Source organism: Chiloscyllium punctatum, chromosome 4 (genome assembly GCF_047496795.1).
Source record: "Chiloscyllium punctatum isolate Juve2018m chromosome 4, sChiPun1.3, whole genome shotgun sequence".
In the NCBI taxonomy this organism is placed as follows: Eukaryota; Metazoa; Chordata; class Chondrichthyes; order Orectolobiformes; family Hemiscylliidae; genus Chiloscyllium; species Chiloscyllium punctatum.
The window spans coordinates 46,206,235-46,232,275 of NC_092742.1; the positions used below are offsets into that span (position 1 = coordinate 46,206,235).

Below are 26,041 nucleotides of genomic sequence, written 5' to 3' on the forward strand. Positions count from 1 at the left end.
ATCTCTGTTTTAAATCTGCTTCCACTTAGTCTAAATCTATGACCTCTCATTCTAGAAGTCTAAGTGTCCTTGTTTTGTTATTGATAATATTTAATTGGAATATTGATTCACAAGATCTCGCATCTAGTTTCCAAAGCTGAAACTTTGAGAAAATTATTGGTTGCTAAATTGGTCTATAATGTTTTTCTCCTACTCTCTCCCTGCCTCTTTCTTTCTCTCTGATGGTTGCTAGGCTAGGTTAACTCCTATTATGTAATAACACGTGCCAGATAAAAAAGAAGAGATGAATAAGAATAAATTATCTTTAGCTCTAATTTAAACTATTCCTTATGGTTTGAGTCCAAACAAAGGTTTGAGAGTCAGAAAATAGTTTCTCATTTTTCTCCTCTCCACTTCTATTTTATAATTAATTGTTTTTTTGTTTTTTTTTGAGACACTTCACATTTTGCAAGGACAACCATTATTGAGGAAGTTGGCAACAAAGTTACCACCAGAAAAGATCTGAAACCACAGAAAGCTGACCCATCAGGAAAAAGTTCCAAACGAAGCACCACTAAGAAATATAATCTCCTCACAGCATGTTTTTCAGTACCTTCCCACAATATGATTTCAAACTCTGAAGAGCATTTGGATTCAACAGATGACATTATGGATATTTTAGAAATCAATGGCCATCTCTGGCATTCAATAACACTGCTACGAGGTAGGTTTCTCTTTTGGTAATGATGGAATGATAACTTAGGACGTATTAATAAAGATGTTGGAAATCATGAGGTTAAGAAAATTAGCATTAAGATGTTTTATCTAAATACTCATAGTATTCGAAACAAAGCAGATGAATTAACAGCATAAATCATCGTGAATGCGTCACAGAGATGTGGTTGCAGGTGTTTCAGGGCTGGCAGTTAATCAAGGATTTACAACTTATCGAAAAGACAGGGAGGCAGGCAAAGGGGGCGGGAATGCTGTGTTAGTTAAGAAAGAGATTAAATCTATGACACTGAATGACACAGGGACAGATGATGTGGAGTCTGTGTGGGTGGAGTTGAGGAACCACAAAGGCAAAAAAACCATAATGGGAGTTATGTACAGACCTCCCAGCAGTGGTCAGAATAAGCGGCACAATGTGTACCAGGAAATAGATAGGGCATGTCAGAAAGGCAAGGTCATGGTAATTTCAATATGCAAATTGACTGGGTGAATAATATTGCAGGTGAATACTAAGAAAGAGAATTCATGGAATGCTTACAGGATGGCTTTTTGGAACAGCTTGTGATGAAGCCCACAAGGGAACAGGCTGTTCTGGTCTTAGTGCTATGTAATGAGGCAGACTTTATAAAAGATCTTAAAGTAAGGGAACACTTAGGAGGCAGTGATCATAATATGGTAGAGTTCAATCTGCAATTTGAAAGAGAGAAGGCAAAATCGGATGTAATGGTGTTACAGTTAAATAAAGGTAATTACAAGGGCATGAGAGAGAAACTGATGAAAATCAACTAGAAGCAGAGCCTAGTGGGGAAGACAGTAGAGCAACAAAGCAGGAGTTTCTGGCAGTAATTGAGGACACAAGGTTCATTCCAAAGAAAAGAAAATTTATCTGGTAGGGTGCTGATACAGACAGCCATGGCTGACAAAGGAAGTCAGGAAATGTATCATAGAAAAAGAGAGAGCCTATAAAGTGGCCAAGAGCATTGGGAAATCAGAAGATTGGGAAGACTACAAAAACAAACAGAGGATAACAAAGAGTGAAATAAGGAAGAAGAGGATCAAATATGAAGGTAAGCTAGCCAGTAATGTTAGAAATGATCGTAAAAGTTTCTTTCAATACATAAGAAACAAACGAGAGGCAAAAGTACAAATTGGGCCGCTCCAAATTGATGCAGGAAGGCTAGTCCTGGGAGATAAGGAAATAGCTAAAGAACTTAATAAGTACTTTGTGTCAGTCTTCACAGTGGAAGACATAAATTATATCCCAACAATTAAGGAGAGTAGGGGGTAGAGTTGAGTATGGTAACCATTACAAAAGAGAGAGTGCTAGAAAAGCTAAAAGGTCTAAAAATTGATAAATAACCTGGCCCCAATGGGCTATATCCTAGAGTTCTGAGGGAGGTAGCTGAGGAAATAGCGGAGGCACTGACTGTGATCTTTCAAAAATCACTGGAAACTGGGCAAGTCAGAGATGATTGGAAAGTCACTGTTCAAGAATGGATCAAGACAAAAGATGGAAAATTATAGGCCAATTGGCCTAACCTTGGTTGTGTAAACTTCTAGAATCCATATTAAGGATGAGATTTCTAAATTCTTGGAAGTACAGGATCGGATTAGAACAAGTCAGCATGGATTTAGTAAGGGGAGATTGTGCCTGACAAACCTGTTAGGATTCTTTGAAGAGGTAACAAAATAGGTTAGACCAAGGAAACCCAGTGAATGTTATCTATCAAGACTTCCAAAAGACCTTTGATAAAGTACCTCACAGGAGGTTGCTGAGTAAGGTGAGGGCCCATGGTGTTCGAGGTGAGCTACTGGTATGGATTGAGGCTTGGCTGTCTGACAGAAGGCAGAGAGTTGGGATAAAAGTTTCTTTTTTGGAATGGCAGCCGGTGACAAGTGGGGTCCTGCAGGATTCAGTGTTGGGGCCGCAGCTGTTCACTTTATACATTAACGATCAGGATGAAGGGACTGGGGACATTCTGGCAAAGTTCACCGATGATATGAAGTTAGGTGGACAGGCAGGTACTGAGGACGTGGGGAGGTTGCAGAAAGATTTAACGAGGTAAAAACAATGACTGCAGATGCTGGAAACCAGATTCTGGATTAGTGGTGCTGGAAGAGCACAGCAGTTCAGGCAGCATCCAAGTAGATTTCGAAGCTACTTGGATGCTGCCTGAACTGCTGTGCTCTTCCAGCACCACTAATCCAGAATGCAGAAAGATTTAGACAGTTTAGGGAAGTGGTCCAAGAAATGGCTGATGAAATTCAATGTGAGCAAATATGAGATCTTGCACTTTGGGAAAAAGAATACAGGCATGGACTATTTTCTAAACGGTGAGAAAATTCATAAAGACAAAATACAAAGGGATCTGGGAGTGCTAGGCCAGGATTCTCTAAAGGTTGGCTTGCAGGTTGAGTCTGTGATTAAGAAAGCAAGTGTAATGTTGTCATTTATCACAAGAGGGTTGGAATATAAAAGCAGTGATGTGCTTCTGAAATGTTACAAAGCACTAGTTAGGCCCCATTTACAATACTGTGTCCAATTGTGGGCCCCACACCTCAAGAAGGACATACTGGCACCAGAGTGTGTCCAACAGAGATTCACACGGTTGATCGCTGGAATGGTAGGCCTAACATATGATGAATGGCTGAGGATCCTGCGATTGTATTTATTAGAATTTAGAAGGTTGAGGGGAGATCTAATAGAAACTTATTAGATAATGCATGGCTTAGAAAGGGTGGAGGCTGGGAAGTTGTTTCCATTAGGCAGGGAGACTAGGACCCGTGGGCACAGGTTTAAAATTAAGGGGTCGATTTAGAACGGAAATGAGGAGACATTTCTTCAGCCAGAGAATGGTGGGCCTGTGGAATTCATTGCCAGAGAGTGCAGTGGAGACTGGGACATTGCGTGTCTTCAAGGCAGAAATTGATAAATTCTTAATCTCGCAAGGAATTAAGGGCTACAGGGAGAGTGCAGGTAAGTGGAATTGAAATGCCCATCAGCCATGATTAAATGGTGGAGTGGACTCGATGGGCTGAATGGTCTTGCTTCCACTCCTGTGTCTTATGGTCTTATGGTCTTTTTTTTTAATAGATATTTTTATTAGAAATTTAACATTTTTACAAGTTTACAAAAATAAACAAAACTCTCAAGTTCAAACATTGATATACAATTAAATCTTAAATAAATAATAACCAAAATTTAACGAAAGAAAAATCCCGAGAAAGAAAAAAAACAAAACTCAACTAACTACTAATCTAACCTACAACTAACCAAAGTGTATATTTAAGTCTCTTACATTATTCATATAAGAGAAAGAAAAAAAACCCAACAGATAACACAGAAATTGGGTAGCGAGATACATGCTCGGAATGTGTTAACATCAAATGTAACAAAACCCGTATTCGTGCGGGATTCCTCTCCCAAGGGGCCCCGGACCAGCCAGGTTCGCTATCTCAATTAAATAAAAGCCCTTGTTAGGATAGCTGAAATATCTGTATTCATATAATTCAAGAAGGGCTGCCATATTTTATGAAATAATTCGGTCTTTCGGTGCACCATATTTGTAAGGAAGTCAAGGAGAATACATTCCATAATTAATCTGTGACAGTTTGAAAGTCCAGGGGGGCCCTCAGCCACCCAGTTTATCAAAATATTTTTCCTTGCACAGAAAGAGAGAATAGAAAATAGTCTCTTCCCGTGCATATCCAGAGAAGGTAAGTTCGAAAAGCCCAAAAGGAGAGATACAGGGTCCACTTTAATTTCCATTCCTAAAATTTCTGTCAGGGTACTTGCTACTTTAGTCCAGTATCTACGGATCTTATGACAGGTCCATAGGCAATGTACAAGAGTGCCCACCTCTATTTTACATTTGGGACACATTGGAGATGCTCCTGCCTTACATTTACCAATCGATCCAGTGCTATATGGGCCATATGAAGTATCTTCAGCTGGATAGCCTGAGTTCTGTTACAGATGGTGATTCTTCTGGCATTTTCCCAAATGTCATTCCACATTTCTATAGAGATTTCTAGTCCCAAATCCTGATCCCATGTTTTAAGCAGATTATCCATATCTCCCGATACTTTATCATGTAGTAAATGATAAATAGTACTGACGGAAGATACCCCCATTGGTCGTAGTACTCTACATTCTCTATCTGATTTATAAAGACTATCTAATAACGTAGTCTTCTTCTGTATATAATCTCAAATTTGGAAGTATCGAAAGAGGTCTCTATTAGGTAATCCGAATTTTTGACGCAGCTGTTCAAAAGACATCAGACCCCATCTTTAAGTAGGTTCCCTAGACATGAGATACCCCTGGATCTCCAGAGTTTAAAAGTGGCATCTGTAAACCCCAGTTGGAATCCCCATGCTACCACTATCGGTGCATAGGGGGATGTTTTATGTGAGTTGCCCTCATTTTGCCGCATTATATTCCAAGCTTTAATTGTGTTTAGTATTATAGGGTTTTTACAGTGATCCGTAATGATTTTCCTCTTGTCTGAAAATAAAAGGTTAATAAGTGGGCATTTTACTTGAGAAGCCTCGATGTCCAGCCAGATTGATTGAGGGTCAGACAAGACCCAATCAGCTATGTAACTTAATAGGGAACTTAACTGATATTTCCTAAAATCTAGAAATCCAATCCTCCCCTTGCCTGTGGACTCTGTAACTTCTTCAGCTTAATGAGGGGCCGTCAATGATTCCAGACAAAGGAACCCAACCAGCCATATAATTTATGTAGTGCCAGCCTCGGCAGCATCACCGTAAGCATTCTCATAGGGTATAGGAGATGGAGCAGGACATTCATTTTAATTAGTGCTATTCTACCCAGCCAGGAAATTGGAAGGTCTCCCCATCGCTGGAGATCCTGCCTTATCCTTTCCAGTAAATGCACAAAGTTAGCCCTGTATAACTGACCAAATACTGGGGTAATAAAAATGTATAAATATAAGAAACCCTCCAGGGACCACCGAAAGGGAAAGTGGGATCCATCCACTAAGTGGGGTATCATAGCAAGGCCACCCATTGGCATAGCCTCTGATTTTGAGAAATTAATTTTATAGCCTGAGAATGCGCTAAATGTATTAATAACTTGGATTAAGCAAGGTACGGACATCAGAGGATTACTGAGGAATAGAAGAACATCATCTGCATAAAGGGTAATTTTATGTTTACCTGTACCAATCCTCGGGGCCGTTATATTAGGATCGTATAGCTTCTGCTAGTGGTTCAATTATTAGCGTAAATAACAATGGTGAGAGAGGACATCCCTGACGGCAGCCCCTACCCACACTGAAGCTGTCCGAACCTAATCCATTGGTAACCACAACTGCTTTGGGATCACTGTACAATGTTGAGACCCATTTGGTAAACACCTGTCCAACGCCAAACCTTTCCAATGTGTCAAACAAATATGATCATTCAACCCTATCGAATGCCTTTTCCGCGTCCAATGAAACTACTACTCCTGGTATCTTTTCCTGATGGCAGGCTTGAATCATATTCAAAACCCTTCTAATATTATTGGATGATCTACGGCCCTTAATAAACCCCGTCTGATCCTCCTTTATGATATGTGGCAGTACCCTTTCTAGTCTCAATGCTAACGTTTTAGAAAGGATTTTAAAATCTACATTTAGCAAGGATATTAGTCTGTATGATGTGCAATCTTCTGGATCCTTTCCTTTTTTAAGGATAAGAGAGATATTTGCCTCTTTCAGCGAAGGTGGGAGACAGCCTTGACTATCTGCATAGTTATACATGTCCATCAGTGGACCAGCCAATATTTCTGTAAATTCTTTATAGAATTCAGCTTGAAAGCCATCTGGGCCCGGTGCCTTATCGCTCTGAAGTTGCCTGGTTGCGTCAAGTATTTCTTGGGCTGTTAGGGGAGCGTTTAAGACCGATACCTGTTCCAGAGTTAGGTCTGGAAAGGTCAAATTTTTAAAAAGTGATTGCATCCTCCTAGTCCTATCTTCACAATCCTGCGATTTATATAAATCAGAATAAAATTTTCTAAAGATTGCATTAATCCTTTTATGATCATGAGTCAAAATGCCCGTACTTTCCTTGATAGACGTGATAGTTTGAGGGGCCTTTTTTGTCTTTGCAAGAAATGCTAAGTATCTACCCGGGTTTGTCGCCAAATTCATATAACCTTTGTTTTGCAAATACTATTTCCCTCTTAGCCGTTTGGGTAAGGTGGTGTTTAGAGCTGTCCTAAGGGCCGTAATCCTTTGCAATTTGATAATAGAAGGTCTATCAGCTTATGCTGTTTCAGCTGCTTTTAAGCGAGCTTCGAGCAGACGCTGTTGTTCTCCCTTTAATTTTTTCTGGGTCACTGAGTATGAGATGATCAAACCTCGCGTGTAAGCTTTGATGGTCTCCCACATCATTGATGGGTTGCTAGCCGTACCTAAATTAATTTCTAAAAAAGTTTTAAATTCTTGAGAGAAGTACTTTACAAATTTACTAACTTTCGTCAGGAAGGGGTCCATATGCCAATGCCGAGAGGATGTCTCATTGTTCCTCGCCTTGATTTCCATATATACAGCAGCGTGGTCGGAAATTGCTATACTATTTTACAGGATGATATGGAATTTTAATAAATCGAGGGGGCAAAAAACATATCAATTCTGGTATGACATTTATGTGGATTGGAGTAAAAAGAAAAATCTCTGCCCTGTGGATGAAGACATCTCCATACATCTTCTCATCCTAATTCTTTGTTCAGATCCACCAGTTGTCTAGATCTGGGAGATACTCCTGCAGTATTCTTGGGAATCCTATCTATTTCCGGATCCATAATACAATTAAAGTCTCCCCCTATAATTGTATGACAGGCACCAAGAGCCATCAATTTTGAGAAGGCTTCCATTATAAATTTAAAGGGGTGTGCCAGGGGGCAGTACAAATTTAAAATCCCATATTCCTCTCCATGTTTAAGGGCTTTAATCAGAATATATCGTCCAGATTCTTCTTTTATCTGATTTAGCATTTTGAAAGGGAAATTCTTCTGAATAAGAATAATAACTCCCCTACTTTTTGAGCTAAAGGAAAAAAAAAAGGCCTGATCAAATCCACCCTGTCATAATTTCAAGTGTTCTTTATCCATCAGGTGTGTCTCCTGTAGGAGAGCTATATCAACTCTTTCTTTCTTGAGATTTGATAATATTTTCTTCCTTTGACTGGCGAATTTCTCCCCTTGACATTAACCGACTGATCAACCATAATCATCCAGGCAAATCCGAGACCCCTAGGGAGGGGAAACCTTATCCAGAACATCCCAAGCATAGAGCATATAAAATTCACAAAAATAAAGGCTCTCTAATACACTCAAAACAGTATAATAAAAAACTATTTCTAAATAATAAAAAAAACATATTTGAAATGGACATGATTTGGAGATGCCGGTGTTGGATTGGGGTGTACAAGGTTAAAAATCACACAGCACCAGGTTATAGTCCAACAGGTTTAATTGGAAGCACACTAGCTTTCGGAGTGACGCTCCTTCATCAGGTGATTGTCAGTCACCTGATGAAGGAGCGCCGCTCCAAAAGCTAGTGTGCTTCCAATTAAACCTGTTGGACTATAACCTGGTGTTGTGTGATTTTTAACTATTTAAATGAAGATTTTCCCCCTTGTTCCCAGGGGGTGTCACTTCCTTTCCAAAGGTCCATCGTATCCTCTCCCAACCAGTGCCCCATCCTTGACCCAGGTGCTCCTCAATAGGATGGGGAGAATTCAAATATACTACAAAACTAGAGTTAACAGTGAGCACCCTACCCCCACCCACACCAACACCTGGGTATATTTGGTAATGTTAATATCATGTATAAACATATAACTATAAAATTACAACCTCAACAAATAATAATTAAATATAATAATACAAAATAACAAGGGAAAACAACCCCGCTCCTAGAGACAGAGGTAAAATAGAATAAGGTAACCACCTCCCCCCACCAACATTAACTAGACCCCCTGGCTTTTAGAATAATTAAAAAAACCCAAGGGGGGGAGAAAATCACTAAATAGAGAACAAATAGATAAATCCCTCTCTCTACCCCCCAAGACAATATTAAACAGTAAGGTAAAAAAAAGAAAAGGGGGGAATATAAACCGGAGTGGGGGGAAGGCAAACCAACATCCATTATCTCTTACAATTTATCTAAGAGAGTCCAAAAATTCCTTAGCCTTTTCCGGCGATCCGAAGTTATACATGGATCCTTCATGGTTAAAGCGTAGTGTCGCTGGGTAGCGTAAGGAGTACTGAATATTTAAGTCCCTTAAACACTTCTTTGCTTCATCGAATGCCTTCCTCTTTCGGGCCAGAGCTGGGGAAAAGTCCTGGAATAACATGATCATGGATCCTTTATAGATCATGGCTTGGGAATCTTTTCCAAGATTTCTAGAGGCTTCTAGGAGTATCTGCCTCTCCCTATAGCTCTGCAGCCGGAACAGGACCGGGCGGGGGCGCTGGTTCGAGCCTGGCCCGTGTATTGCGACCCGGTCAGCCCATTCCACCCTGACCTGCCCTGATCCAGCTTCCAGATTTAAAAGCTGTGGCAGCCACTGTTCAAGAAACGCTATAAGCTGGCCTTCCTCTTCCCGTTCGGGAAGGCCCAGCAAACGAATATTTTTTCGACGACCTCGATTATCGAGGTCACCAATGTGATTCTCTAAGGTCCGGACTCACTGTTCGAGAGTCTGGACCCAATCCACGGCCGATTGTGCTGTAGTTTCGGAGGTCGCGGCCTTTAGCCCCGTCCCTCCAACTCGGCGCTCAATTTCCTTAATGTCTCAGTCGTGCTTTTGCAGCGCGGCCGAGAATGAGTCCCATCGACTTCGGGATTCTTTAATAAAAGCGTCAATCTTCACATCCAGTTTGGAGATGATTTCCACGAGGCTCGCCACCGTAGGTAAGTCCCCTGGGGCAGCTGCGGACGCCTCAGCTACAGCTGGAGAGGGTGGGTAGGGGTTCCTGCTTGCTGAGAGCTGCAGGCTCCCTTCCCTTTAGTCATTTTTTCTGAAGATTAGATTGTTTGAATTTAATACTAAGCAACTAATTAAATTAAACAACTATTTTAAATGATTTGGTGAGTGTGGTGGGGATGGGTGACCCACTTTGCCCAAGTCTTGGGAGGAGCACTGTAGACTCAGACTTGCTGGATCGCCGCCATCTTGGATCCCCCCAGTCTCATGGTCTAATGCCTTTTGTAAGTAATAAAACTTTGGATGATCAGGGTACCAAAGATAATGCACCTTCATCTAAGAACTTCAGAATGGTTGGAATTTGTCATTGACACGAGGTATCTGGACTTATTGAAAAATCTTGTTGGAATTTTGCACTTTTTAGAGGAAGTATCAGTTTATATCAGTTTCTAAATACCTAAGTTTGTGCACTGAGCTTGAAGGTTTCAGACATTTCGTCACCATACTAGGTAACATCATCAATGAGAGTCTCCAGTGAAGCACTGGTGGTATATCCCTCCTTTCTATTTATAGGTCTTGATTTCTTAAGGTGGGTGATGCCATTTCTAGTCCTTTTGTTTTCAAGAGAAGGTAGATAGGGTCTAAATCGATCGGTTTATTGATGGAGTTCTGGTTAGAATACCATGCTTCTAAGAAATCTCGTGTGTGTCTTTGTTACGCCTGTCCTAGGATGTGTGTGTTGTCCCAGTCAAAGTGATATCCTTCTTTGTCTGTATGTATAGAAACTAGTGATAATGGGTCAGGTCTTTTGGTGGCCAGTTGGTGTTCACGTATCCTGGTGTAACGTGACATGCAGGAAACCATCAGAAGAGAAATGTTGTTGTAATTGGGGATAGTATAGTTAGAGGCATAGACACTGTTCTCTGTGACCAGATCAAGAGTCCTGCCTGGTGCTCGGGTTCAGAATATCTCATCTAGACTTAGAGAAACTTGGAGTGGGAGGGTAAAGATCCAGTGGTCGTAGTCCATGTAGGTATCAATGACATAGATAAAACTAGGACAGATAAGGGAGTATGAACAGCTAGGAGCTAAATTGAAAAGCAGAACCAAAAAGGTAATAGTCTCTGAATGACTATGTGAGACATGAGCTAATTGGCACAAGTCAATAAGATTAAGCAGGTAATCTTAAACAGGCTCAAAGATTGCTGTAAGAGAAATGAGTTTGAATTCATGGGACATTGGCACCAGTACTAGGAAGAATGGACCTGTTCTAATGGGACAGTCTTCATCTGAACCATGCTGGGACCAGACTCCTAGCAAACTGCATGACCAGGGCTGTGAATAGAGCTTTAAACTTATTGTGTGTGTTGGGGGTGGGGGGGCGGGGGTGTTGGTTAGCTATAGGAGTAATTAGAAAACCCACATTAAAGGAGGAGATCATAGAGATGTGCAACATGGAAACAGACCCTTTGGTCTAACCTGTCCATGCCAACCAGATATCCCAACCAATCTAGTCCCACCTGCCAGTACCCAGCCCATATCCCTCCAAACCCTTCCAATTCATATACCCATCCAAATGCCTGTTGAGGAGAAGTTATTAAAATCTCCAGCACAGACACAAATAGGACAGAGCCTATGGAAAGTGTAAGCAATCAAACTTTAAGCACACTGGACAAATGAATGACAATGCAAAGAAGGACAGTTAATACAGGACTAAAGGTGTTATATCTGAATGCATGCAGTATAAGGAATAAGGGATATGAGCTTGGAGCGTGGATCGAAATTGGGAGATATGATGAAGTGGGCATCATGCAGATGTGGCTGCAAGTGGATCAGGATTGGAAGCTGAATATTCAAGGTTGTGTGTCCTATTGAAAAGATAGGTAGATGGGCAGAGGGGGTTGGGTTGCCTTATTAGTAAAAAATGAAAATAAATCAATAGTAAGAAACAAAGTAAGGTCTGATGGTGTAGAAAAGGTGTGGGTAGAATGGAAGAACCACAAAGGTGAAAAACAACATAGTTGGTTATGTACAGGCCTTCAAACAGTATCAGAAACGGAGGTGCAAGATACACCAGGAGGTGGAAAAGATGTATAGGAAAGGTAAAGTTACAGTGATCATAGGTGATTTCAATATGCAGGTGAACTGGGAACTTCAGTTTGGTAGTGGACTGCAAGAAAAGGAATTTGTGGAATGTTTATGAGATGGTTTTTTTTGTCGCAACATGTGGTGGATCCCACAAGAATTTAGTGTTGTGCAATGAGGCAGACTTGATAAGGGAGCGAATGGTAAAGGAACCCTTAGGAGGCAGTGAACATAATATGATTAAATTTACTCTGGAAGACATCCAAAAAATTCAAGAGTGATGGGGCAGAATTGAGTATGGTGGCCATCACCAAGGAGAAGGTGCTAGAAAAACTGAATGGCCTGAAGGTGGATAAACCACCTGGACCAGATGGACTACACCCCAGAGTTTGAAGGGAGATAGTTGAAGAGACAGTGGAGGCGTTAATGGTGACCTTTTCAGGAATCGCTAGAATCAAGGAGGATCCCAGAGGACTAGAAAATCACTAATGTGACACTCCTGTTTGAAAAGGGAGTAAGGCAAAAGACGGAGAATTATAGACCAACTCATCTAAGATCCTGGAATTCATTGTAATGGATGAGATTTCTGAATACTTGGAAGTGTGTGGTAAAATAGGGCAAAGTTAGCATGCTATCATCAAGGGGAGGTTATGCCTGACAAATCTGTTAGAATTCTTTGAGAAAGTAACAAATAGGTTAGACCAAGGAGAACCAATAGATGTTATCTCTCTGGACATCAAGAAGGCCTTTGACAAGGTTGCACCTAGGAGGCTACTGAATAAGGTAAAGAGAATGCAAAGACTGCTGATGTTGGAGTGTCAGAGTTGAAAAGAGTGGCGTTGGAAAAGTACAGCAGGTCAGGTGGCATCCAAGGAGCAGGAAAGTCAAAGTTTCAGGCATAAGCCCTTCATCAGGAATGTGGAAGAGGAAGGGGAATGAGAGATAAATAGGGAGGTTAGGGTGATTGGGGGAAAGGTGGGTGGGAAGGCAATAGGTGGTTGCAAACCTGCATCTACCTATTGCCTTCCAAGCTTACCTTCCCTCAGTCCCACCATCACCCCCAACCCCCCATTTATCTCTCATCCCCTTTCCCCTTCTACATTCCTGCTTTTCCAGCACCACAGTTTTCAACTCTGAGTAAGATAAGGCCCCATGGTGTTAGGGACACAATGCGAGCATGGATAGAAGCTCGGCTGTCTGGCAGAAAACAGAGTGGGAATAAAAGGGTCTCTATCAGGATGGCAGCCTGTTACAGGTGGTATTCCGCAAGGGTCAGTATTTTCACTTTATACATTTACAATCCAGATGAAGGAACTAGGGCATTCTGGCTAACTTTACAGATGATACAAAGATAGGTGGAGGGACAGGTAACATTGAGGAGTCAGGGAGGCTGCAGGAAGATTTGGACAGGTTAGGAGAGTGGGCAAAGAAGTGGCAGATGGAGTACAATGTGGAAAAGTGTGCGGTCATGCACTTTGGTAGGAAGAATACAGGCATGGACTATTTTCTAAATGGAGAGAAAATTCAGAAGTCTGAAGTGCAAAGAGCCTTGGGAGTTCTAATCCAGGATTCTCTCAAGGTAAACTTGCAGGTTGAGTCGGTAATTCGGGAAGCAAATGCAATGATGGCATTTCTTTTGAGAGGACTTGAATACAAAAGCAGAGATGTACTTCTGAAGCTTTACAAGGCTCTAGTTGGACCACATTTGGAGTATTGTGTGCTGTTTGTGCCCCATGTCTCAGGAAGGATATAATTCCTCTAAAAGCATGTTCAGAGGAGGTTCATGAGAATGGTCTCAGGAATGAAAAGCTTAATATTTAAGTAACGTTTGAGGACTCTGGGTCTGTATTCGGCTGAAAGTTAGAAGGATGAGGAAGGATCTAACTGAAACTTACAGAATACTGAATGGGCTGGACAGAGTGGATGTTGAGAAGATGTTTCCATTGGTAGGAGAGACTTGGACCCGAGGACACAGCCTTAGAGTTAAAGGGAAGACCCTTTAGAATGGATATAAGGGGAAATTTCTTCAGACAGAGAATGGTAAATCAATGGAATTCATTGCCACAGAAGGCTGTGAAGGCCAGGTCATTGATTATATTTAAGACTGAGATAGACAGGTTCTTGATTGTCAAGGGGATCATGCGTTACGGGGAGAAAGTTAGAGAAAGGAGTTGAGAAACATATCAGCCATGATTGTTGGCGGAGCAGACTCAATATACTGAATGGCCTAATTTCTGCCCCTATGACTTATGATCTTAAAACTAGACAGACTGACTAAGCAGTGACACTTTTGACTCAGCATTGCTGTTAATTTATATGAACTACTTGTTTTTAGGTTTTGCTTCAGTAAGCAGCGGGTTGTCTGTTTATATTTAGAAAGTATCAGAACTTCCAGTGGTCACCCTATTTAGCTAATCCCACTCAACCGACCTTTTGGAAACATTTTTTCCTTTTATAGGTTGAAGCTCATACCTTTCTCACCTTCTCTTCATTTGGTGGTTATTCAGGGAAAAAGAATGTATGAATATCAACTCGTGAGAGCGGTTGAGGTGCAGGGCGTTGGGGATGGGAGTGTTAAAAGAAGCCATATCATACTGAGATCCAAACCTCATTCAAATTAAATTGATGTGCTGTAAATCCCAAATTGATATCTCAATACAGCTTTCAAATTTCAATATCAGGAGGAGCAAAGACTGCTGAGTTAAGAACAAACATATTCAAGTGAGGCTAGGATGTGGTTGGTGGGGACAGTGTTGAGGTTGTGAGAGTGGGAGGATTCAGAATCCCAGTGCATCAAATTAGTTTGATGGTGATCAAAGTCAAATTTCTGCTCCTGTTGGCTAATTGACATAATTAGTTTGGATCTTTGTAAGGCCCCTGTGTCCACACACCTCAAGAACCGCAAGTGGAGTTCTGTGGATGTTTCATATTTGTAAAGCAGCCTGTTACCTATACCAGGCAGGCCCTCCCCCTGCCCCATAGCAGTGGGCCTTTCTGTGTTAGCAGCAGGCTTCAGTGCAAGCTGCCTATTGATTCTCAAGGCCACTTTGCCACACCAACACAAGTCTTGGCAATTATTTTAAGAATCAGACAAAATCCCATGTCTGTCTCTTACACATTTACACTGTTTATTTTCAGCAAGATTATTAAATGTCATTATCATAACTGTATATGCTGAAAGCTTGTGACAAGTCTAAAACAAAAACAGAAATTGCTGAAGAAACTCAGCAGGCCTGGCAATGTCTGTGGAGAGAAAGCAGAGTTAATGTTTCAAGTCCAATGACTGTCCTTCAAAGCTGAGAGTAGCTAAGAAATGGTGATCTATATTGCTGAAGACAGGGTTGGGGGCAGGAAGGAGAGGAGTGAGCAGATATGTGCAGATGGAACCCAAAGAGAGGGGACAACAGTTAGGCAGACAGAGGGATGGATGATATTACGCCAGGGAGAAAGAAAAACTGATCATGGAGACCATAAGTAACTAAAATGGTTTGGTTGTGTTGAAAGCAGTCCATGTCATAACAGAACCTGCAGTAGGCGTGGGTATAGGACATAGAGGAAGGTGTTCAGGTTCTAAAAGTATTGAACTTGATACGCAGTCATGAAGGTTTCAAGGTTCCAAGTAGAAAATGAGATGCTGTTCTTCCAGATCATGCAGAACTTTGCTGGAGCACTGCAATAAGCTTGTGACAGAGATAAGAACAGAAATTGCTGGAGAAACTCAGCAGGTCAGGTAGCATTTAGTGAGAAGAAAGCAGAGTTAGCGTTTCAAGACCAGCGACTCTTCATCAGGATGCTATAAAAAGTTAACTCTGCCTTCTTCCCACGAAATGCTGCCAGACCTGCTGAGTTTCTCGAGCAATTTCTGTTCTTGTTTCAGATTTGCAGCATCTGCAGTTCTTTATTTTATTGATGTGCAGGTAAATTACTGCTTCATCATGAAGAAATGTCTGGGGCATTGGATAGTGAGGACTAAGGAGGTAAATGGGCAAGCGTTACACCTTTTGTGAAAGCATGAGAAGGTGCCATGGGGATGTTGGAAGGTTAAGGAAGTGGAGAAGGAGTGGACCAGAGGGAACAGTCCCTGACAGGGTAGGGGAGGGGCATATGTTCGGTAGTGGCCTCCCATTGGAAATGGGCTGATGAGGTGGAAGGTAAGGATGAGAGGGAAGCTGTCATTGTTGTGGAGGGAAGAGAAGGGGTGAGGGCAGAAGTGTAAGGAAAGGGTCAGACACTCACCCTATCAACTACAGTGATGGGGAATCCTTGGTTGAGGAAAAAGGTGGACCTTTCTGAGACACCCCTGCAGAAGGTGACATCATCAGAAAAGATGCAATGGAGACAGAGAAACAAGAACAATGGGATGGATTAGATTAGATTAGATTACATTACCTTCAGTGTGGAAACAGGCCCCTTCAGCCCAACAAGTCCATATCGACCCTCCGAACAGTAACCCATCCAAACCCATTTTCCCTCTGACTAATGCACCTAGCACTATGGGCAATTTAGCATGGCCAATTCAACTGGCCAGCACATCTTTGGACAGTGGGACACAGGGAGAATGTGCAAACTCCACACAGGCAGTCGCCAGAGACTGGAATCGAACCTGGGACCCTGGTGCTGTGAGGCTGCATTGCTAACCACTGAGCCACCGTGCCGCCCATAAGGTTAGATTCCCTATAGGTTGGAAACAGGCCCTTCACCCCAACAAGTCCACACCAACCCTCCGAAGAGCAACCCACACATTTACCCCTGACGAACGCACCTAACACTGTGAGCAATTCACCTGACCTGCATAGCTTTTGGATTCTGGGAGAAAACCTTCTTTATAGGAAGCGGAGTTTGAGGATGTACAGACCAGGTAACCGTGGAGTTGGTTGGTTGAAAGTGGATGTTGGTGGCCAGCCTATCTCCAGAAACGTAAATGGAAATGTCGAGGTAGGGAAGGGAAGAGTCGGAGATGGACGAGGTAGAGGTGAGAACAGGATGGAAATTGGAAGCAAAATTGATAAATTTTTCCAATTCCAAATGAGAGATGGAAACACCAGTAATAACATCATCAATGTTGGGGAGAAAGAATTGTGGGTGGGGGCGGAGTAGGATTAGAACAAGGAATGTTCCATATACCCCACAAAGAGACAGGTATAGGCTGGCCCCATGCAAAGACCACCCCTTTGATCTGAAGAAAATGAGAGAAGTTATGGGAGAATTCTTCAAAGTAAGGATGAGCTCAGTCAGGTGGTGGATGGAGACATGTCAGGCCCTTTTCCAAGCATAAGCAGATAGCCCTGAGATCATCCTGCTGGTGGAATAGTCATTTAAAGGGATTGCACGTCCAGGGTAAAGAGGAGCCCATGAACTGGAAATTCTGAAGCTAACAGATGGAAGTGGGAATGGACTGGACAAGGGGAGAAAAAAATCAAGTCAAAAGTAGGAGTTCTGTGGGGCAGGAATAGGCAGCAATAATGGGTCTGTTTGTGCATTTGGGAAGAAGGTTTTCTGGGCTATCCATCCTCGCACTCTATTGATTGTACTCCATTTTCCCACTTTCTCCATTTTTTTCACATCTGTTCTGATGTTGCCAACTTCCAGTGGAGTCTTAAAAATCCACTAACGATTCCACACCACCATGATTGGCTGGGTCCTTAGCCATGTCCAATCCATTTCCTACACTTCTTCCCCTTCCTCTTCCCTTCCATAAAATCAATTGGGTTTCCTCGGTCCTTACCTTCCACCCACCAGCATCCACATACAAAGGATCATTAGCACCATTCCTACCACATATTCCACATCCCTCTCTTGTCAGTATTCCTCGGGGACTGTTCCTTCTGGGATATCCTGGTCCAATCCACCTTCACTCCCAACACCTGTCCACACCAAATGGCATCTTTCCATGCAATTACAGAAGGTGCAACACCTATCCAATGACCTCCCCTCCACACTATCCAATATTCCAGACACACCTTCCAGGTGAAGCAGTGATTCATTCAATCTACACAACTGTATTCGCTGCTCACAATATGATATCCTCTAAACTGGGGAGATGAAATGCAAACTGGATGACTGTTTTGGAAAACAGTTATGTTCCGTCTCACAAAAATGTCCCTGAGTTTTCAGTCGCCAGCCACTTCAACATGACACTGTGGTCTCTGGCTAACATCTCTATCTCAGGCTTGCTGCAGCGCTACAGCGAGACTCAGCACTCTGGAAGAGCAGCATCGCATTTTCCACTTGGGGACCCTACAGCTTTCAAGACTCAATCTCGAGTTCAATCATTTTAGGGCCTGAGCACCTTCCTCCATGTATTTTACCTACTCCAGTACCCCAGGCCCTGTCATAATATGCACTGCTTTCAACACAGTCTGCTAACGTTCAGCGACTTATGCTCCCCATTATCAGTTTGTCTTTCTCCCTGGCATATTATTATCCATCCCTTTGTCTGCCTAATTGTTTTCTTTCTCTGGGTTCCATCTCCACCTATCCACTCATTTCTTTCTGGCTCCATCTTCAGCATATGTACCACATTTTCCTTCTACTATTAGTTTTGAAGAAGGATCACTGGACTTGAAATGTTAGCTCTGCCTTCTCTCAGCAAAGTATTTATTACAGTTTTAACAGTATTAAAGCAAGTTAGTGCTGAATTTAATATATATATTCACAGGTTAATGCTCTTGAGATTACATCTTTAATAATTGAGCATGCAGGTGACTATCACCTGATGAAGGAGCATCGTTCCGAAAGCTAGTGTACTTCCAATTAAACCTGTTGGACTATAACCTGGTGTTGTGTGATTTTTAACTTTGTACACCCCAGTCCAACACCGGCATCTCCAAATCAGGATATTTATAGTCAGCTAAGGGATATTGTTTTCTCTACAAATGAACTGCTCATAGTTTTAAAAACTAAGGAAATATTTGCTTAAAGGTTACCTAGAATTAAAACTGCCAATGTTTGCATAGTAATAGTTTTACTGGCACGCAAAATGTTAACTCCAAGCTAGTAATCAACTTGTTTTTTAATTATTGAACCAGTTTTAATTGACATTCAAGCAGAAAAAAATGGTTGATATTATCTGAATATTAATAATGATTCTCTTCTGCCTAGAAAAAGACATTAAAGAACTTATTGAGCAACAAAGATATTTCAAAGCTGACCAGCATCTCATCAAGTTAGAATATGAGCGATACACTAATGATGTGGCAAATGACGAAAGCACCAAAAAGGAAGAGAAAGACATTAATTCATTGTACGAGTTGCTTAGTGCTGAAATTTTCAATGTGGTAAAAGAATCATTTAACATTTCCAAAGAACACCCAAATGTCTTGAAAATGGCAGTCCAAGTGAAAATCCAAGAAGAAAAAGCAGACCAAACATACCTGGAAGAAAAGGAAAAATCTGGAAATGTTCCAGAGTTTAGGCCAAGGCAATGGGACGCTAAATGGCTGAGCATTTTACAGCACTCCGTGAACGAAAGGATAAGTGAACCACTCAGTGGTTCTGAAGACAATAAGACTGACTGGCTCACACAGTGTTTAGTGCAACTTCGTAGCCAACTCAAAGCAGATTTTGACACCATTGTGAACTGCATTAATCCATGTTACCCTGAGGAATACAATATATGTGTGAAGTATGCTGAATGCTATTGTAAAACAGTTTCTTCTCATATCTCATTATTAGCAGAGAGTGGACTGAAAGGAAAAGAAGTTTATCCACTTCTGTATTGGATTAATAAGTGCTATCCAGAGTAAGTCACTCTGATTCTTTTCTTACTATATTATTTTCTTAACCGTTGGAAATTTAAATTACTTTGAACATTATAAATTTCTCAGATGCCAATCTCTTTTCACGCCGAGAAATGAATAGAAAAAGTGCTATCAACCAAACAGTATTTCCTCTATAATTTAATTTGAAGTTTAATCACTGACCTCAATTACTCATAGAACTCAGCATTTTTAGCATATTGATTTCTTTGTGGATATTTTCAGTAAATTGCTGTTCCATTCAAATTTGACCCCCTTACATACACACAATTCTCTGCCCGTGTAGCCTCTGTAAATCTCCCTGGTTTTTTTTCATAAAGAGTTTAAGGCACCAGGATGAATTTTTAGAATTGTTTTCTGCATTCTTTACGAAGAAACAACTTCCACTGTTTGACATCTGACACCACTTACGTGTGGAGTTATAAGTGAAATGAAAGGTTGACAATTCTGTTACTTAAAATGCTACTGCATTATTATCACCAAATTGCTGCCTGAGTTAAATAACTTAAGTATGTATTTTAGTGAAGATCATATTTGGTTAGATGCCATAGACTTAGTGCATTACTTTGTATAAAAGAGTTATGTTTTGCAATTGCCTAATTTATCAGTATTCATCATTTAACTCGCTGATAGGAGATTTTGATTTAATGCCACTGTCAAAGCTGACTTGCAAAGCCAAAACATCTAATATCAATCCATGCTATGCTCGAAATGTATTATGGGCCTGATGGAAGAGGGTGGTAGAGAGTATACCTGGGGTGGGAAGGGTCTTTGATGTTGGTTGCTTTCCTGAGGCAGCAGGAAGTATAGATGGAGTCAGTGGATGGAAGGCTGGTCTGCATGATGGACTGGGCTGTGTTCACGACTCTGTATAGTGTCTTGTCTTGGGCAGAGGGTTGCCGTACCAAGCTGTGATGTATCCAGATAGGATGCTTTCTGTGGAGTGTCTATATAAATTGTAAGAGTCATTGCCGACATGCTGAATCTTCTTAGCCTCCTGTGGAAGTAGAGGCATTGGTATGTGTTTACTTGACAGTAGCATCGATGGACCAGGACAGATTGTTGGTGATATTTACTCTGAGGAACTTGAAACTCTCGGCCATCTCCACCTCAGCACCATTGGGGTATGTCCTCCACTCGGCTTCCTGAAGTCAATGACCAGTTCCTTTGATTTGCTGACATTGAGGGACAATTTGTGTCTTTACGCCATGTTGTTAATGTTCCAACACAGCAGTGAACCCCTCTGCTAATTAAACCAAACACCCAGAAAATCTCACCTTGCCTCGTAATCTATTAAAGTATGAGTGACAGAGAACTCCCTAAATTCCCTACCTAAAGAAAAATATTAATTTTATTCTTTAACTCTAAAGTGAACATTAAACAACAACTATTTATAACTCTAAGCCCCTTTTCTCTTAAAGTCTGTTTTTTTATCTCCAACTCTATAACAGTAAACTGATCCAATAAAGGCCCATATTAAAACTGCATCAACTTAACTTTCAAAATCAGACAGTGGCTCTCATCATCAGTGTTGGTCTTCTTTCAGCTGCCAATCCCCCGGGTCGTCTTCAGTCTTTTCTGCGATGATATTTCATATGAAAAAGGTATCTTTGATAGAGAGTGTTTTGAATGACAGTCTCTCTTAAATGGCAGGTTGCACTCTCTCTCCTGCTAAATCTCAAAATGTCAGCTTATGTATAGCCTAAACATTGGATTGTCTCATTAGTTCAATGTTGTCAAAAGAGTAAAAGTCAAATTTGATTGGGTTTTAGTATCCTGGGCATAATTTAAGCTGATTGGTTAAATTCAAACTGTTATGAACATAGCAGCCAAATGTTACATATTTTCAATTTTCAGTACACTTTGAGACTGCTAGTCAGTCAATGGCAGGTGCCTGCAAACTCTCACTGCCAAAACAACTTTCACTCTCTCTTAAAGGTACAATATACACCTTCAGCTTCATAACACTAAGCTGTCTGTCTCTTTTCTGTTCTCCGTCTCATCATTATTTGAAATCCAACCCACAACAGTGCTGTCATCAACAAATTTGTGAATGGAGTCAGAGCTCGATTTGGCCACACAGTTGTGAGCGAATAAAGAGTACAGTAAGTGGCTGAGAACGCAACCTTGCAGGGCACTGGTGTTAAGGATTATGGTGAAGGAGGTGTTGTCGCCTGTTGTTTCTGATAGTGGACTGTGGGTCAGGAAGTCGAGGATCCAGTTACAGAGGGAGGAGCAGAGTCTTAGGTCTCGGAGTTTGGAGATGAGTTTGGTTGGAATTATGGTGTTGAAGGTAAAGCTAAAGTCAACAAGTAGGAGTCTGACATAGGTCTCCTTGTTGTCCAGATACTCTAGAGATGAGTGTAGGGCCTGGGAGATGGCATCTGCCAGTTGTGATGGTAGCAAACTATAGTGGATCAAGGCGTTTTGGGAGGCTGGCATTGATGTGAGCCATTACTAATCTCTCAAAGCATGTCAGAGCCACCAGGCAGTAGTCATGAACGAACATTGGCTGATTTTTCTTTGGCAGCAGGATGATAGTGGTCGTTTTGAAGCATGTAGGAGTCTCGCATCAGAGTGAGGAGAGGCTAAAGATGTTTGTAAGTAATTCCACCTGCTGGTCCATGCAGGATCTGAGTGTATGCCTGGGGACTCCATCCAGCCTGTCGTGTTTGAACTAAAATCTAAAGCCTGTTTATCCCCTACTTTAGAACTGAAGCTTCCAAATACTGATAATACATTGTGAGCTTTCATTGCAATGCAATTGGTTCCCCCATCCAAGTCCTTGAGGTAGATTGTAAATGGTTGAGACTCCAGCATCAATCCTATGCCATTCTACCAATTTGCCAAACCCCCCCAGAAAAAGATTTATTTAATCCCCACTCTCTGCTTCCTGTTAATGAACAGGATTATGTGCTCTTATATGAAGCAATTACTGGCTTAGTGGTGCTGGAAGAGCACAGCAGTTCAGGCAGCATCCAACTCGTGCTCTTCCAGCACCACTAATCCAATATTTGATTTTCAGCATCTGCAGTCATTGTTTTTACTTTATATGAAACAATGTACTGCAGATGCTGGAGACTGCTGGAATGGCTCAGTGGGTCTGGCGGCGCATGTGGGTTGAGAGGTAGAGTTGGCATTTCGGGTCCACTGACCCTTCTTTACAACACTGGACGGAGGGTCACTGAACTTGAGATGTTGGCTCTGTTTCTCTCTCCACAGTTTCTGCCCAGCCTGCTAAGATTCTCCAGCAGTTTCTGTTTTTGTTTCACATGTTTGTATGCTGACAGTAATCTCCGATGTGGAAGCTCACCTACTGATGTTTGGAGATTCAAGTACGCCACTTCTGTCAGTTCCCCTCTGTCTACTTTAATTGGTATTTCATCAAAAACTCTAATAGATTACTGAAACTCATTGGGTCAAGAATTCATATTTTTCTTGCATCTGATATATGACCATCAACACTTTTGATGTGTTATCAGCATCAAACCCTTTTCTAGCCTGTAATTAATATTGGCTAGTGTTGTGAAACATTGCTATTTGAGAAGCCTGTGTGACAATCTTACAGCGATACATGTGACAGCAATATCTCAAAGTGGTGAAGAGCACACAAAAGTCAGCTTGTTCCTGTTTGGCAAGAGAGAACTGGTGGTTTCAATATCACAAGTAAGATCGAGCAATGCTAGGGTTCAACATTGCCTGTGTCGTTGCATCATATAAACAAATGGGAATAACATCTCGGCAAAACTGTGATTCACATTGCAAAATGGCCTGAACTTGTCTCTGTCTGGCCTGAATTTATTAGTATTTGTTTTCAATGCAAGTTAAAGAAACCATCTCACTTTTCCTGTGTACCATTTGGCACTAAACCCTGCCAATCATTCGGGGGGTTTGCTCATGAAATGGTTAGGTTTATTGGAGACTCATTCTTGGAGATTGATGCCATGATTGATCAGTACCAAGATGTTTAAAAAGTGAACTGGAGGCACATTGCTATTTCCTCGTTTGCAATCCCTTCTACTGGCTGAAAATAATTGCATGGAATTTATGTCTTGACTTTGAGAAGGATTTGTGTGTTGGGTAGCTGAAGGGGGTCAGTAAAGGCTTATGGTGGTAAATATGTCACAGAGCAAGGGCGCTGACCTCGCATTGCTCCGATGCCATGACTCCAGATCCAAGTGAGACTGTCCATCAAACTTCGATAAAAAATATTGGCCAGGATTTTTCTTGTGGTCTTTGGAGCCCTTCTCTCAGACGCGAGAATGAAAGGTAAAAGTACACAGTCTGAAGTATTTAATTTACAGAGACATACTCTGTAAGTTAACTTAACTAAAATGTTTCAGTCTGCTGTGCCAAACTGCTCCAAAAGACAGGATTTCCTGCAGCAAGTGGTAATCTGTGTTGACCATGGCTCTGTTAATTGCCCTTGTACCTGTGAGGCTCCAGGTTCATGTTTCACTCCTGTGATTGAGCTGGTCCGCAGTGCACTGGTGAGGGAGAGCTGCTCAGTTTCAGATACTGTCATCTGGAAAAATCATTGAATCAAGGCCTCATCTGCTGGGTTGGTACAAAATACCTCTGCTGCTATTTTGAAGAAGAGGCGGGAACTTACCCTGGGTGCCCTGGCCAATATTTGTCCCTCAGTCAATATCACAAAAAAGGATTGGACAGCACAGTGGTTAGCACTGCTGCCTCTCAGCGCCAGGGACCCAGGTTCAATCCCAGCCTCGGGCATCTGGTATCTGTGTGGATTTGCTCCAGTTTCCTCCCACAATTCAAAAATGTGTACATGGATTGACCATGCTAAATTGCTCATAGTGTTCAGGGATGTGTAGGTTAGGTGCATTAGCCATGGGAAATTAGATTCCTTCAGTGTGGAAACAGGCCCTTCAGCCCAACAAGTCCACACCGACCCGCAACCCACCCATACCCCTACATGTACCCCTTTTTACCTAACACTACAGGCAATTTAGCATGGCCAATTCACCTGACCTGCACATCTTTGGACTGTGGGAGGAAACCGGAGCACCCAGAGGAAACCCACGCAGACACAGGGAGAATGTGCAAACTCCACACAGTCATTCGCCTGAGTCGGGAATTGAACCCAGGTCTCTGGCGCTGTGAGGCAGCAGTGCTAACCACCGTGCCACCCACAAATGTAGGGGGATGAGTCTGGGTGGGTTACTCTTCAGAGGGTTGGTGTGGATTTGTTGGGCCGAAGGGCCTATTTCCACACTGTAGGATTCAGTGTCTACAACATTCCAACATATATATTTGCAGTAAATGAGATAAATTGTATCCCAGCACAGCGTGGCATCCAGTTAATTTTCTGTTTTTTTTGGTGATATGGTAATCAATATCCCTTATTTTTTACAATATTTGTACAAATGGCATACATTGTGTATATATTACATGATAACATGGGTGGAATTTAATCAGGTGACAAGAGATGTGAAAGATGTGTTATCTCTTTGTGGGAGGGTCGTAGCATTAAGGCCGCATCCACCTCATTAGGGGTTATCTTTCTCTGACATCAAGATCCGTGGGGAGTGGAGAGGTGGAGTGGAATTCCTTCCTGCTGGGAACTGCCAGCACCTCATAATTGTCATGTGGTGCACTGCCAGCTAGGCAGTGGCTGCTTTGTAATGCAGTCACCCAAGAGTCCAAGCCACAGGTGACTGATGGTATAAGGAGGTTGAGGAGTGGGATTACATGCATGAGGAAATCCAGGATTGGCAGCAAGGCCAAGTGTTGACTTTCCAGCATTCCTGCCCCTAGTCTTTCCTAATGGTAGATTTCTTGATCAGCCTCAGAGTGCTTTGACTGAAGGATCACCCTATTCCCACTCCCTGGGGAGCTCACAAGGAACTTTGAACTTACTGCATCAAGCGATTGAATACCAGCAGCAGAGAGATGAGCTCTTTAATTGGGCATTAACATCCCATTCAAGGGCCTCAATTTCAAGCAGGATAGCAGATCTGTCAATGAGAATTCAGGGAGAGATGGGAGATGGTGGTGGGCACAACCCTGCCACCATTGCACTTGAATAAATGACCCCCCTCACCTGGAAATACAAAAGGGGGCGGCCTTTAAATTCTGCCCTGTATGTATGCTGTTGATGCTTCTACCAATAGTGTATGCTGTATCATGATGAAAAATGAGAATTGAAGATTGATTTAATTTTAACGTTAATTTAATTAATTGCATTTATCACACATCAGATTTGTGAAACTTCCTCTTTTTTGATATTGCTTAGCATAATGATTGCTGTTATACCATCTGAAGATACACGTCAGCAACTGTTGAACACATTGCTCCCAGAAAAGACAATCAACCATTTGAAAAATGAGTACTTTTCTGTTTTACGGGTAAATGTTTAATACTTTTTTACATATTTTGAAATAAGTTCAAAAATATTGTACATACAGTAACACCACGATGAATGTTGATCCATTTATCACAAGTATTTTTTGCTACAATATTTTGCAGGTAACTTTTGTACACACTAAATACTTTATGGACAATGTTTTTGCGTTATTTAATTG

General features: G+C 41.7%; 1 protein-coding gene across 6 annotated transcripts in view; it reads left to right on the top strand.

Moving 5' to 3' along the window:
- Positions 1–26,041, top strand: part of LOC140476253 (tumor necrosis factor alpha-induced protein 2-like) — a 70,280-nt gene that overhangs the window by 13,171 nt on the left and 31,068 nt on the right. For all 6 annotated transcript variants that reach the window (XM_072568562.1, XM_072568563.1, XM_072568560.1 and 3 more), the window contains 3 exons: positions 434–703; positions 18,841–19,480; positions 25,753–25,864. In XM_072568562.1, coding sequence (XP_072424663.1) covers positions 434–703; positions 18,841–19,480; positions 25,753–25,864 — 1,022 coding nt within the window. The remainder of the gene's footprint in view (positions 1–433; positions 704–18,840; positions 19,481–25,752; positions 25,865–26,041) is intronic.